The following is a 15,441-nucleotide window of genomic DNA, read 5'->3' as shown; positions in this document are numbered from 1 at the left end:
GTCTACCTCCCCAGTTGCACAGGTCAGATGCTGTGGTGGGCGTGTCATGTCAGTCACCGTCTGACCATGTGGCTGTCCTCTCTCATTGTCTCCTCTGCAGCACTGTGATTGTGTTTTATGTACAGAGCGGGCCGCCTTTCAAGGTTCTCAAAGCTGCTGAAGTGGCCCGAAATCTGCACACGCGACTCTCAAAGGAGAAGGCTGACTTCTTGCTTTTCAAGGTCTTGAGGGTTGATACAGCAGGTAGGTCCCCTATGGAATATTCTAAAACAATTAGACTTGCCAATCATGGATAAGTGTGACAAACACAGAAGAGGAGTGACATGTGAACATTTTCACTTTAGCATCCAGGTACTTGTTTTGCATTTATTTCTCCAATAGGGTTTCCTGCAACATACATTTGCCAACTACTCTTGGTCTTGGAAGAAAAATGGAGAGCAATAATAATTATGGGTCAAGGTTATGCTCACAAGATAATGGCCATTGGCAGAAAGAACAATGTTAAAGACAAATAAGTGTTACTGGCTGCAAAAGCTATGTTTATATAGTTTATTTCACTTGGACATCATGGAAAGACATCATGCCTTAGGTTGTGATGATAATGTCATGTAGCTCCTTGAAAATATAAGACAGCTCACAAATGCCTTCTCCAGGTGTACCTCTTTTCTTAACTCCTTGCTCGCCTCCCCTTCCAGGGCACCTAAATGATTCATAGTCCCATTGCTTCTGTCTTCATTTCATGAGTAACATGAATCTCTTGTTATGTTGAAGTAGTTATTTCAGTAGACTCCAGGGAAATGAGAGTTACAAGGGACATGATAATGTTTGGGCAGTCAAATTTAATTTGTTTCGTATATATATATATATCTGCCTACAATTGACTTTCTCAATTATAATATGGAGTAACTTAATTTTTAATAACTCCTTTTTTCTTTTTTCTTTTTTTGGTATTTTTAGTAGAGATGGGGTCTCGCCATGTTGGCCAGGCTGGTCTCAAACTCCTGGCCTCAAGTGATCCTCCCACCTCAGCTTCCCAAAGTGCTGGAATTACAGGCATGAGCCACCATGCCCAGCCAATAACTCCTTTTTTTTCTAGTCACAAAAATAATATTTATTTATTGTACAAAATTTAGAATATCTAGAGAGGCACAATGAATAAAATAATTCTCTAATTTCTAGGTCCAAAATTCTCACTATCCAAAGATAATTTTTGTTAATACTCTGATGTATGTTTTTCCAGTTCCCCTATCTCTACAATCAGGATGACATGATATATACTTTTAATCTGATTTTCCACTTCAAATCGTATTATGAGCCAGGAACAGTAGCACATTCCTGTAATCCCAGCTACTCCAGATGCTGAGGAGGGAGGATGTCTTGAGGCTAAGAGTTTGAGACCAGCCTCGGCAACACAGCAACAAGACCTTGTCTCTTAAAAAAAAATGATATTGGCCGGGCGCGGTGGCTCAAGCCTGTAATCCCAGCACTTTGGGAGGCCGAGACGGGCGGATCACGAGGTCAGGAGATCGAGACCATCCTGGCTAACACAGTGAAACCCCGTCTCTACTAAAAAATACAAAAAAACTTAGCCGGGCGTGGTGGCAGGCGCCTGTAGTCCCAGCTACTCGGGAGGCTGAGGCAGGAGAATGGTGTGAACCCGGGAGGCGGAGCTTGCAGTGAGCTGAGATCCGGCCACTGCACTCCAGCCTGGGTGACAGAGCGAGACTCCGTCTCAAAAAAAAAAAAAAAAAAAAAAATGATATTATGATTATGTTCCCCAATCCTTTAAAATTTCTCTTCAATAAAATTTTTATGGCCACATAGTATTCTACCCTGGATATGCACCATAATTATGTAACCAGTTTCTTATTCATGGATTTTAGGGTTGGTTTTAAAAATAATGTTACAATGTAGATAAATCTTTGGGCATGTCCTCAATGATTGCCACTGGACTGCAGATAAATCCTTAGAATTATTTTCTTAGGCCAGACAGTGTTATGTTTTTGCTACTTTTTTGAGTCTTGCTCTGTTGCCCAGGCTGTAGTGCAGTGGTGTGATCTTGGTTCACTGCAACCTCTGCCTCCTGGGTTCAAGTGATTCTTGTGCCTCAGCCTCCCAAGTAGCTGGCATTATGGGTGCACACCATCACGCCCAGCTAATTTAGATAATCTGTTGTATTTTCAGTAGAGATGGGGTTTCACTATGTTGGCCAGGCTGGTCTCAAACTCCTGGCCTCAAGTGATCCACTCGCCTTGGCTTCCCAAAGTGCTGGGATTGCAGGCGTGAGCCACCACACCCAGCCAGTAATCTTTTTCTTTTTCTTTTTTTTGAGACGGAGTCTCTCTCTGTCACCCAGGCTGGAGTGCAGTGGTGCAAGCTCAGCTCACTGCAAGCTCCGCCTCCCCGGTTCATGCCATTCTCCTGCCTCAGCCTCCCGAGTAGCTGAAACTACAGGTGCCCGCCACCACACCCGGCTCATTTTTTGTATTTTTTAGTAGAGACGGGGTTTCACCGTGTTAGTCAGGATGGTCTCGATCTCCTGACCTTGTGACCTGCCCACCTTGGCCTCCCAATATTTTTAAGGCTTTTGCTGCATGGTGTGGACTGGCTTTTTCTGCCATTTGCTCTCTGACGAGATTGTCAGTGATGAGAGACTATCTCCAGAACCCCTGTCCATACTGTAAGAGTTTCTTAATTCAACAAGATGCATTTATTTGGGACCTATGCTACTGAAGATACAAAAGAAGCTGGATCCAGGGATTCCCTTTTCTGCATGCTGACCTCAGCCCTACACACCTCTTTGCAGGTTGCCTCCTGAAATGTTCTGGCCACGGCCACTGTGACCCCCTCACAAAACGCTGCATTTGCTCTCAGCTATGGATGGAGAACCTCATACAGCGTTATATCTGGGATGGAGAGAGCAACTGTGGTGAGTTCTGGCATAGAGGAGGCTTTGGGTGAGGAGCTTTAAGGCAGCTCATTCTCAGTTATCAGAAATATCTGCCCAATATTCGAGACCAACCTGGGCAACATGGTGAGACTTCACCTCTACAAAAAATAACAAAATAAGCCAGGCATGGTGATACACGCCTGTAGTCTCTGCTACTCAGGAGGCTGAAGTGGGAGGATTGCTTGAGAGGAGATCCAAACCAGCTTGGGCAATATAGTATGACCCTGTCTTAAAAAATTAACTGGGTGTGGTTGCGTGTGCCTGCAGTCCCAGCAACTCAGGAGGATGAGGTGGGAAAATTGCTTGAGCCCAGGAAGTCGAGCCTGCAGTGAGTGGACAGAGTGAGACCCTGTCTCAAAAAAAAAAAATGGAAGAAAGGAAGAAGGGAGGGGAGAGGACAGGAAGGGAGGGGAGAGGAGGGGAAGGGAGGGGAGAGAAGGGGAAGGGAGGGGAGAGGAGGGGAAGGTAAGGGAGGGGAGGGAAGTGAGGGAAAGAGGGAAAGAAAAGAAAAGAGACAAAAAAAGAACTATCTGTCCAGCTTTGCAGTTATAAACATTCGGTTCTTTTGTCACCTGAAGCCAAGTGAACCAGCTCACTTGGTAGTGAGTTAATACCCTTCTTACAATCTACTTTTTGGGGTATGTTTAGGCTTTTACATAAAACTTCCTGATGAGAAAATCCCCTTTGGCAGAGCAGAATTGGCTCCCTATTGCTGACATTTCTAAGAAAGAATTGCTTGGGCCATGGGCTGCAGTTCCAGGTTACACCTGCCTTGGCTTAGGCTCAGTGTGATTTTCTGGTGAAGTGGCCCCTGGTGTGGATCTTCTAGAATCAGGTAAAGAAGAGAATTTGGCCCACTCTTCCAGCTGTTCACACAGGCAGGCACCAAAAACTGGAGCCACAGCAGAGCAAGCTGGCGCCCCTGAGGTCGCTTCTGAGGAGAAAACTGTATTTTAATGGCAGTCTACTAAGTAAATTTGTTGTTTGGGGAACCAGATGGACATAATTAGCACCGAAGATAGTAAGAGCTGACTGCCAAAGTATATTCCCATTTAATACTATTAAAAAATCAGAAAATAGCCAGCCCTTGGATCATTATTCCAATGAAATTATATAACATTTAATAAGGTTAAACTTTTTTTTTTTTTTTTTTGAGATGGAGTCTTACTCTGTCACCCAGGCTGGAGTACAGTAGCACAATCTCAGCTCACTGCAACCTCTACCTCCTGAGTTCAAGCAATTCTCCTGCCTCAGCCTCCCAAGTAGCTGGTATTACAGGTGTGTGCCATCATGTCCAGCTAATTTTTATATTTTTAGTAGACACGGGGTTTTGCCATGTTGGTCAGGCTGGCCTCAAACTCCTGACCTCAAGTCATCTGCCCGTCTCGGCCTCCCAAAGTGTTGGGATTACAGGCGTGAGCCATTGCACCCAGCCTAATAGAGTTAAACTTTGCTCCCTAGTAGACTTAAACTGGGCTCCTCTGTCTCTGAATTACCGTTGAACGCTTTTCACATTAGATTTCTGTAAGGATGTGGACGGAACAAGGGTCAAGTAGTTTCCGAATTGCTCTCTGGCTGTGAAAAATGTCTTCATGCCATAAACAGACATACAGATGTTTTATTAAAACCAAGCCGGAACTTTCAGGGGTGGGGGTTGTGATTTTTGGCATTCTGGAATGAATATTTTGATGTGGTATACATGTGTGTTTATATAAGAGACATTACTACTACGTAATTGACTAATTTTAGTTATTTCTGATTATTCTGTTCCCAAGTTAGCATGAAATATGTACTCCGTGAAGCCCTGAAACCCAGTAGATAAAAACAGGGCAATTTTAGGTTGTTCTCGATTTATCTGTATTTTACCTTGCTCTGCTCTGCTACTAGCCTGATGAGATGTTATCAACTCCACAGGTGGCCTTTACTTGTAGGAATTTAGAAATATTTGTTATGAATCATCAAAATAAAGTTGTTCTACAAATAGTCTATAACTGTGTCCACTTTGGTTTTCTTGTGTTTCAGAGTGGAGTATATTCTATGTGACAGTGCTGGGTTTTACTCTTACTGTGCTAACAGGAGGTTTCACTTGGCTTTGCATCTGCTGCTGCAAAAGGTACCTAGAGTGCTTATTCATGTGAAATAGAGACCCTACACTAGGTGTGTTTTGACAGCTTAGGAATTGTTTACTTGGGCTTGGTAAACTGCTAAGCTGTTTATTATAATAATGCACTTTCTGCCACAAAGCATAAGTGCCTAAATAAATGGAATATTAGAGGCAGCATTTTCTCATTGAAGCTCTTGTGTTTTCTAGGAGGGTCAATGATTCTATATCATATCTAATGTTATTCTCTATTGGTCTTACATTATATTCACTAGAGCGGTACTGTTTTCTCACTCAACCACAATCAACACAGAAGACTTCTGTGACCAGTGTTTGGGAGTTTCTCTGCACACACCATTCAAGCAACAGTTTTGCAGTGGACACCAGCTGGGTGTCGTCCAATTCAGTTTTGATGCTGTCTACCTGGAGATAGCGTCACATCCCACAGTTAATTAAGGACTCAGTCCCCAAGACTGCCCCCCACCCCATTCAGATGCCAGTTGCATACCCCAGGTGGTATTACCTGGGCTTCTGACTGACTATAAATTGGGTCCCTCAGTTCCCTCTTTGGGTTCAGTTATTTTGCTAGGGTGGCTCAAAGAACTCAAGGAAACACATTGGTTATTTATTACAAAGGATATTACAAGGGATACAGATGAAGAGATGCATAGGGTGAGGTATGGGGAAGGGGCCTAGAGCTTCCATGCGCTCTCTGGGCATGCCACTGTCTGGGAACCTCCACGTGTTTGGCTGTCCAGAGGCTCTCTGAACCCTGTCGTCTTGGGCCTTTTATGAAAACTTCATTGGATATTTATAGAAAAGTAGTTGGACAAAAAGGGTATGATGTGACGCTAACAGGCTGTGGGGAAGCCCAGCAAGGGCTGTCCAGATTCTTCTCGGCCTCTCTGTAAAGCACTCCATCTTCCTGGGTAGGAGGCAGAACTCTTTCTGAAATGAGCGTTTTATGACCTGTAATCAGACAAAGTAGGTCAGAGAATGTCTTTACAGCCGGCTCCAAGACAGAAAGGCAGGGGAAGGTTCTTGCTTTGGGGAGAATAAAGAGCAGGTGAAAGGAAGGCAGGAGAAGGTCAGAGAGAGGGACATTCTGTTTTCTGAGGCCTAAAGTGCCCCAGCATTGTAACAAGGGCCGTGGGAGTTATTAGCCAGGAACCGTGATGAAAACATGCATACAGATGTGTGTGTGTGTATATATATGTCTCACAAGTAGCTAAGTGGCCTTACAGGTCTCAGTAGAGGAAGGAGTTCTGGAAGTATACTGTTCCAAATGGTAGATTTTGATTATTTTCATTATGTAAAGCAATAATCTAATCCACCTGAATTGTTTTAAATAACTTTGAAACTGTAAGTGAGGCAATAACACCGCCAAAGAGAACTTTTGCTTTAGGTGTTTCCTTTTTCCATGGAGCTGACCTCTGAGAAGCCTCAAGCAACCTCATTGGCCAAACCTTCCAGAACCCCATGCTCAACCCTCTGTCCTGGAAGAGAGCATCAGGCCCACTCTTTCATGTGAAACACTGTAACTGCTCTCAAAAGGTGTGATTTTTAAAAAACGTATATTTTAATCTGGGCGAGGTGGCTCATGTCTGTAACCTCAGCACTTTGGGAGGCCAAGGTGGGTGGATGACTTGAGGTCAGGAGTTTGAGACCAACCTGGCCAACATGGAGAAACCTTATCTCTACTAAGAATACAAAATTAGCTAAGCGTGGTGGCGCATGCCTGTAATCCCAGCTACCTGAGACAGGAGAATCGATTGAACCTGGAAGGCAGAGGTTGCAGTGAGCTGAGATCGCACCATTGCACTCCAGCCTGGGTGACAAAAGCAAAACTCCGTCTAAAAAAAAAACTATATTTTAATAGTTATTTTTCAGAAATCACTGATAGATTATTTTAGTTTTGTGATTACGTTCCCAAAATTAAGACTGGTGAAAGGGAGCCAGGTGCAGGCACTTAGAGGCCTAAATCCCGTTAAGTTTTCCCAGAGCCATATGTGACCCTACTGTGCATGGCATTAAACATCTTCAGCTTTGTGACATGTCTATCAAGTAGAAGATGATGATGCTAGTAGTGATAACTGTAAACATGTATGAAGTATTTGCCATTGTGATTATTGGCTAAGTGCTTTGTATGTATTATCTTACTCAGTCCTCTCATCAACCATGTGAGATAGGGACTATTCTTACTCCCATTTTACAGGTGAGGACATGGAGGCACAAAAGTCTCAAATAATTTTCGCTAAATCACCAGCTAGTAAGTGCTAAATTGAGAGCCATGCTTCTGATCATCATGCTCTCAGAAAATTGCTTTTATGCTGTGAAATTACTATTTTGTTCTCCACATGCCTTTGCGTGGTTTGGATGTGTATTTCCAAATAATCTCTGTACACAGGATGAGACACATGGGACCAGCCTAATTTTCATGTGTTGAGGGGAAAAAAAAAAAAGATGGGGAGCAGCTGTTGCTAATTAATTGTGGGAATATATGATAATTTTTGCTATTTTTTTCTGATTGCTAGTTCATGACACCTTTTCATTACTGCAGCATTGGACACTGCAGGGTGGTATAGGTTTAGGGGAACATTTGCTCACCCAGGCTCTTCTGAATAAGGAGTTACTCATGAAGAACAGCTCCCTGGGCCAACACACAGGTGTTGAGAATTGCAGTGAAGGTCCCCGGCACTGCAGCCTGAGGCTTAGCTGAGACCTGTCGATAGGTGGGCAAGAGTGATGTGGCTGTTTATACCCTGAAATGGGTTTCTCCAAGATGCATAATGCCCCTCTGAGCTCTGACGTGGCCTTGCGTATGTTTCTTTAATAAAAGATGCCAACTATCACATCATAAAGGCAAAATGTTTCCTCTAGTGTCTTTACTCTGCGTTAAATCCTAGATCTCAGTTACCTTTCTAAAGATCTGAGTTGAGTTTTCATTGTTCCTTTCAGACAAAAAAGGACTAAAATCAGGAAAAAAACAAAGTACACCATCCTGGATAACATGGATGAACAGGAAAGAATGGAACTGAGGCCCAAATATGGTAAGACAGTCTCCAGAATGACTGCCTGGCACCTTTCCTTGATTTACCCTAGGTATGCCTGAGGGCTAACTTGGATCAAGGGAGAATGATCCGCTGGAGTCAGCACTTTAATTGGGAAGGAAGAGTGAGGCTGGGATTCTGTGATGACAAACAACCTTCAGGCCGGGCACGGCGGCTCACGCCTGTAATCCCAGCACTTTGAGAGGCCGAGGCAGATGGATCGCCCGAGCTCAGTAGTTCGAGACCACCCTGGGCAACATGGTGAAACCATCTCTACTGAAAAAATACCGAAAAAAAAAAAAAAAAAAAAAAAAAAAAGCCGGGCGTGGTGGTGTGCGCCTGTAGTCCCAGCTATTCGGGAGGCTGAGGCAGAAGAATAGCTTGAGGCTGGGAGGTGGAGGTTACGGTGAGCTGAGATTGCACCTCTGCACTCCAGCTTGGGCTACAGACTGAGACTCTGTCTCAAGAAAGAAAAAGAAAAATAACCTTCATCAACCCTGATGATGTGCTAATGCGGGGGTGGGGGCAGGAGGCAATAGGTTCATTATAAATTTAATGAAATTTTGGCATAATACTTTGAGGCATTAATGGATGAGGGATATGAAATGTTATCAGCTGGGCACCTACCAATGACCACAGGGCAAAGACTGCTTTTTAACCAGAGGTGTCCCCAGCATCTGCTTTTTTTCCTACTCCTGGTTGGAGGGTGGGGGGCAGTTGAAGATACTCCCTCAGCTCAGCTCTGAATGCTGTTCCCTTCAGGTCTGCTAGGACAGAAATGCAGCAAGAGGACATTTGGACTTTAAAGCCTAACATTTTTCGGCAGCTGTATTATCTAATTAGCCATTGATACAGATGGACACAAAGGCTTTACAGAAAATTGACTTTCTTCACAAAGTGTATTGATCCCTATGCTTAGGAGCACCACTTGCCCACCTCGGTTAACTTTTTCATTCTCGTTTATTAACTGTTGCATACTTAGTGAAACTTCTCTGGCCCTCTGAGGCTGCTAAACACCGATTCTATAGGTTTTCCATAATTCTGGGCTTATGACTAAGTTACTTTTTATGGAAGATATAATCTTTTTCAGAGTTGTGAGGTGCAAAACATTGTTCACAGTGAGTGTTGAATGCCTACCCTGTGCACAGGCACCGGGTTAGGCCCTGGAGACTGGGAGAGGAGGAAGCACAGAGCCTGCCTTTACAGGAGCTTGCAGCCTGCGGGAGGATAATTATACTGGAGCGCAAGGAGTTCTACCAATGCATGGATGAAGCCGGGTAGGAACACTCAGGTCAGAACGACTGATTGTGTACAGAGAGTGTAGCTAACAGGGCTTTGGCAGGAAGAGCCTCACAGGAAGAACAAATAGTAGCATACATTGAGTGCTCACCATCTGCATTGCATATCAGAAGTATTATAGTGACTTTTACCTAAGAGCTCAGTGTGCTTTGGGTTGCATTATCTCACCCACCTTTGTCTTAAAATACACTCATCCTTCTGACATTCCTGTTTCTATTCATAGAACCCCCATTCTCATTGCCCCAGTTTGAAACCTCAGTCGCTGGTGCTCCACACACACTGCCCCCCATTCCAGACACCCGCACCTTGCTAGACTCTTGCCCTCTTTCCTCATCATTATTATCACCACCCCAGTTCAGGTCCTTACAGTTTCACCTGTGAACTAATAGTAATAATAATAATAATTAACAGGTATTTAATGTCAAATATATACTAAACACATCTGAAGTACTTTACCCATTGAATTCTAATCCTACCCGTAGCTGTATGAGGTATGTGCAATGATTATCCCCATTTTACACAAGAGGAAACTGAGGCAAAGGAAAGTTTAGCAACTTGCCCAAGTAACATAGCTGGTGAGTGCTGAAGGTGGGGTGGAGGCCGGGCTCTTCCTCTACATTGCACTGCCTCTGCCTTGGTCCATTTGGGCTGCTCTAACAAAATGCTGCAGACAAGGAGGTTTATGAACAACAGATACTTATTACCCACATTTCTGGAGGCTGGGAAGGTGAATTCAGCATCTGGGCAGGGCTACTTCCTCATAGTTGGTGCCTCCTCACTGCATCCTCACATGGTGTAAAGGGCAAGGCAGCCTCTGATGCTTCTTTTTTTTTTTTTTTTTTTTTTTTCTGGAGAGACAGTCTCGCTCTATCCCCCAGACTGGAATGCAGTGGCACAATCTCAGCTCACTGCAACCTATGCCTCACAGGTTCAAGCAATTCTCATGCCTCAGCCTCCCAAGTAGCTGGGATTACAGGCACCTGCCACCATGCCCAGCTAATCTTTTTTGTATTTTTAGTAGAGACAGGGTTTTTTCATGTCGGCCAGGCTGGTCTCAAACTCCTGACCTCAAGTGATCCACCCGCCTCGTCTTCTCAAAGTGCTGAGATTACAAGTGTGGGCCACCGCGCCTGGCCTCTGGTGCCTCTTTTGTGTGAGCACTAATCCCATTCGATCACCACCCAAAGGCCTCATCTCTTGGTACCACCATTTAGGCGTTAGATTTCAACACATGAATTTGTGGGGGTGCAAACATTCAGACCACAGCAGCCTCTATGTCTACTGTCCATCTTCCATCCTGCACGCTGTGGTTTTATTAATATATCAGAACAACATTTTAACAGTGTCATTTCTCTGCTTATCGGATAAAATCCAAACTTCATGGTTTACTTTGTATTCATGTGCTTTTCTGTGAGGTTCCTGCCTCTCTCTCCAGCCTCTCCTTCATTATTTCCTACATGAATCATTTGCTCCAAACAAACTAGTTTTTTTCTAAATATCCCTGGATGCTTCTGCGTACTCCATGCCCTTCCGCTGTCCTCCTGTCTAAATTCTCTTCTTCAGATCTCACTGATAGAGACAGGAGACAGCCAAGGGTCCCTGGTGAAACCGCACCTCCAAGCCTAAAACAGCCTGAAGGCTGAAAAACCGGACTGCTGGTCCCCAATGAAGGCCCTGCCCTTTCCCAGCTGATTCTCTCTAAATAATGTCCACCTGCACACTGGGGAAAGGGGGTGGAGCCACAGGAGGTTCACGTCATTTGCAGTGGGGAGGAGCCTGGCCTCTGCAGTTCCTGTGTGGTAACCTGGGATTCAGTCTGTGAGGCAGGAGGTTGTTGGCATGACCCCCTCTCTATTTGCTGAGAGTTTTTGTTTCCTTTTTACCCAATAAATTCAATTTTTTTCACCCTTCTATGTGTCCGCGAGCCTAATCTTTCCTGCTAGTGTGACAAGAGCCTGGTTTTATCCGAACTAAGGAGAAAGTTCTACAACATCACCCTATGGGAAACATCACTGAAGCAACCCCAGCCATAACTACATGTGCTTATTTCCTAATTCATATACAATTTAAAAAATATCTTACCTGTTATGCGCCATCTTTTCATGAGTCTATGCCTTTTCTTTTTTTTTTTTCCTGAGACAGGGTCTTGCTCTGTCACCCAGGCTAGAGCATAGCAACACGATCATAGTTCACCATACACTCGAACTCCTGGCCTCAAGTGATCCTCCCACCTCAGCCTCCCAAAGGGCTGGGATTATAGGCATGAGCCACCAGGCCCAGCCAAGTCTATGTCTTAAACCCCTAGCTAGACACCATAAATCCTTTGAGAGTAGGAATTGAATCTTATACCTGTTCTGTCTCTTAGGTTGACCCCCTGAAATCAAATATTCTACCAAAATTATATTAACCAAATGGTAAAATCACAGAAGCTTTCATTTGTTGGATGCTTACAATGTACTAATGGCTGGGCCAAGAGAGCATTACATGCACGATTTCACTTAATCCTCACCATAAACTCATGGGGTAGATGCTTTGTTATCTTCCAATTGAATAGAGGAGGAGACTGAAAGCTCAGAGAGGTTAGGTATCTTCCCCAGGGTCAAGCAGCTGGCGAGTGTCAAAGCTGGGGCAAAAGCTTAGGTGAGGCATCAAAGCCCCTGCAATTACTTGCTAGGAAACCCAAACCGCCTGCTGTTTTGAGTGATTGCTTTCAAGGTGCGGAGAGCACCACTCCGTGCTCATCACAGGACCTGCACCCAGAACGACTGACAGCTGGAAGCGAATCATGGCATTTCTCCTCAGATGCTTCTGTGCTTCTCTCTAGGTATCAAGCACCGAAGCACAGAGCACAACTCCAGCCTGATGGTATCCGAATCTGAGTTTGACAGCGACCAGGACACAATCTTCAGCCGAGAAAAGATGGAGAGAGGGAATCCAAAGGTTTCCATGAATGGTTCCATCAGAAATGGAGCTTCCTTCAGTTATTGCTCAAAGGACAGATAATGGCGCAGTCGTTTGTAAAGTGGAAGAACCCCATAGGAATCCTTGAATCCAGGACCAGTCAGTGGGAGTTACAGCACAAAACCCACTCTTTTAGAATAGTTCATTGACCTCCTTCCCCAGTGGGCTAGATGTGTATCCCCACGTACGAAAAGACCGGTTTTTGAAGGCACAAAACAAAACAAAAACGTTGCTCTTTTAACTGAGATGCTTGTTAATAGAGATAAAGGCTGGGTGAAACTCTAAGGTACATACTTAAAAGAGTTTTGTGTTTTTGTAGCTGGCAGAATCTCATGTTAAAGATGAAAAACTATTTCTATCTGTAGAACCTTAGAGAAGGTGAATTAAATAAGGATTTAAAGAGGGATGGTTTTTCCCTTAGCCACTGTGATTGCGTGTAAGGAACAGCATTCTAAACATGGTTTATCTTGTAGCACCTGCAGTTAAATGGCTGTGTATGTTAAAATAGCTTATCTAAGAGGCACAGGTCGTCTTCTGTGGAGGGACGGAGAGTCTTGCGTGTAGCAAGTTTTCTGTGCTGACGGCAACACACAGTGCAAAGCCCTCCTGGTTTTCAATTCTGTGCTATGTCAACGGCAGTTTTCAGTTCTCTCAAGAGAGCAGCTGTTGGTCATTCAAGAGCTAAGGAAGAATCATATTCTAAGGACTGAGGCAATAGAAAGGGGAGGAGGAGCTTAATGCCATGTAGGTTGAAGGTAGCTTTGTAACATTATCTTTTCTTTAAGAAAAACTACAGTGACTCCTCTGGGTGTTGTTTAGCAGTCTTGTTCTCTAATGTCAACTGAGCCCCAGTTTACATTAAATGCAATAGAAGTGATTAATTCATTAAACGCTTATTATGTTCTGTAGGCTGTGCATTTGGACTGCCATAGATAGGACAATTGTGTATATATTCCAAAACTCTGAAATACAGTCAGTCTTAACTTGGATGGCGTGGTTATGATACTCTGGTCCCCGACAGGTACTTTCCAAAATAACTTGACATAGATGTCTTCACTTCCTATGTTTAAAAATACATTTAAGTTTTTCTACCGAATAAATCTTATTTCAAACATGAAAGACAATTAAAACATTCCCACCCACAAAGCAGTACTCCAGAGCAATTAACTGGAGTTATTTGCAGCCTGCTACGTTCACTGGTTCAGGGTAGTTCCCCATCCGCCCTTGGTCCTGAAGCTAGGCCTTGGTGGCGCCCTTGGCATTCTTTGTGGGAAGATTAAAATGAGAGATAGAACCAGTGTTGTGGTATCAAGTGTAACCACACCTAAACAATATCCTGTTGCACAACGCTTTTGTAACACATGGGAAAACTAGGATTGCATTGCTGATTAAGAAGCAAGGTATTTCAACCACCAGGGCAGGAGTGCCAGAGAAAATCTTCCCCATGGGCTCCTAAAAAAAATTCAGCTTTTAGGTGCTTTTGTCATCTCCTGGAGTATTCATCCTCATGGGACCATCTTATTTTTATTTATTGTAATTTACTGGGGAAAGGCAGAACTAAAAAGTGTGTCATTTTATTTTTAAAATAATTGCTTATGCCTACACTTTCTGTATAACTAGCCAATTCAATACTGTCTATAGTGTTAGAAGGAAAATGTGATTTTTTTTTTTAACCAGTATTGAGCTTCACAAGCCTAGAATCTGCCTTATCAAGTGACCAGGGTTATGGTTTTTTGCATGCAAATGTGAATGTCTGGCATAGGGGACAGCAGCCCAAATGTGAAGTCGTTGGGCATAACGAGGAAGAAGGGAGTGAACATTTACCGCTTTATGTACATAACATATGCATTTTACATACTCAATTGATCCTTATAATCAACCTTGAAGAGGAGATATTATTATTCTTATATTGCAGATAGCCCTCTGAAGGCCCAGAGAGGTTAAGTAGCTTGCCAGAGGTCACGGCCAAGATGTAGTGGATCTAAGCACTGAAAGCAAATTTTTAAAACTGTGGTGTTCTGCTTTCCACTACACAAAGAACTCCTGCCTTGATGGATGGAGGGCAAATTCTGGTGGAACTTTTGGGCCACCTGAAAGTTAAGTTCCCAGGACTAAGAGGAATTCCTTGTAGTGGGTCCAGAGAGCCAAGGACAGAGGGAGAGATGGCCCGTATAGTCTCCTGTGGATCACACCCGCCCTCTAAGTTTGCAATGGACTTCTCCTGCCCATCCTCCTTTTCTGTCTTTGGCCATCTCAGCCTGGCCTCTCTGATCCTTCCATCACAGAAGGATCTTGAATCTCTGAGAAATCAAACAGCACAGTAGGGATCGGAAAGTGGGTCCTATCTTGTTACCCCATTTCTCATCAGAACAAAGCACGAGATGGAATGAGCAGCCAGCGTTCTTCATGGTGGACTGCTTATCATTGAGGGTCTTTGGGAGATAAAGCCCCCTAAGAGCTTTGGACAGAGAAAAACAGGCCCTAGAATATGGGAGTGGGTGTTTGTAGGGCTCACAGGATAGCAGACATTTGAGTCGCTGGTTTACATTCCGTGAAGGAGGATTCATACCCATGGCATTACAGGGCTAAGCATGTGTATGACTAAAGAACTATCTGAAAAACATGCAGCGAGGTAATAAAATGTACCACTCAACAAGCCAGTGATGCCATGCTTTGTGCACCGGGAGAGTGACTACCATTGGTTTTGTGCGACAAAGCTATCATGGACTGTTTGAATCTTGGTTTTATTGCTTAAAATGTATTATTTTTCCTTATGTGTTGACAAGGTATTTCTAATATCACACTATTAAATATATGCACTAATCTAAATAAAGGTGTCTGTATTTTCTATAATGCTTATTTTTAGGGGGAAATTTGTTTTCTTTATGTTTGGGTGTAGAGGGATTTCCCTTGGGTATGGGTCAGCAAACTGTGGCCTGCAGCCTGTGTGTGCATGCCCCATGAGCTGAAAAGCGGGCCTCATGTTTTCAAATGGTTAAAAATAAAAAAAAGTTGAAACATGTGAACTATATGAAATTCAGATTTGTGTTCATAAATAAAGTTTTATTGGAACATATCCA

At 43.7% G+C, this 15,441-nt stretch overlaps 1 protein-coding gene across 9 annotated transcripts in view; it reads left to right on the top strand.

Moving 5' to 3' along the window:
• Positions 1-15,441, top strand: part of KIAA0319 (KIAA0319 ortholog) — a 103,889-nt gene extending 88,448 nt beyond the window's left edge. For 4 of the 9 annotated variants that reach the window (XM_025382494.1, XM_025382497.1, XM_025382491.1 and 1 more), the window contains 5 exons: positions 101-243; positions 2,807-2,929; positions 4,973-5,063; positions 8,010-8,101; positions 12,225-15,437. In XM_025382494.1, the coding sequence (XP_025238279.1) occupies positions 101-243; positions 2,807-2,929; positions 4,973-5,063; positions 8,010-8,101; positions 12,225-12,403 (628 nt within the window). In that variant the 3' untranslated portion in view covers positions 12,404-15,437. Of the gene's footprint in view, positions 1-100; positions 244-2,806; positions 2,930-4,972; positions 5,064-8,009; positions 8,102-12,224 lie in introns of all 9 variants that reach the window. The other 5 variants (XM_025382493.1, XM_025382490.1, XM_025382492.1 and 2 more) reach the window with 3 other exon arrangements.

This window comes from Theropithecus gelada, chromosome 4 (genome assembly GCF_003255815.1).
Source record: "Theropithecus gelada isolate Dixy chromosome 4, Tgel_1.0, whole genome shotgun sequence".
Classification (NCBI taxonomy): Eukaryota; Metazoa; Chordata; class Mammalia; order Primates; family Cercopithecidae; genus Theropithecus; species Theropithecus gelada.
The sequence above is the reverse complement of the archived record's forward strand: the minus strand, read 5'-3'. Positions and strand labels throughout refer to the sequence as shown.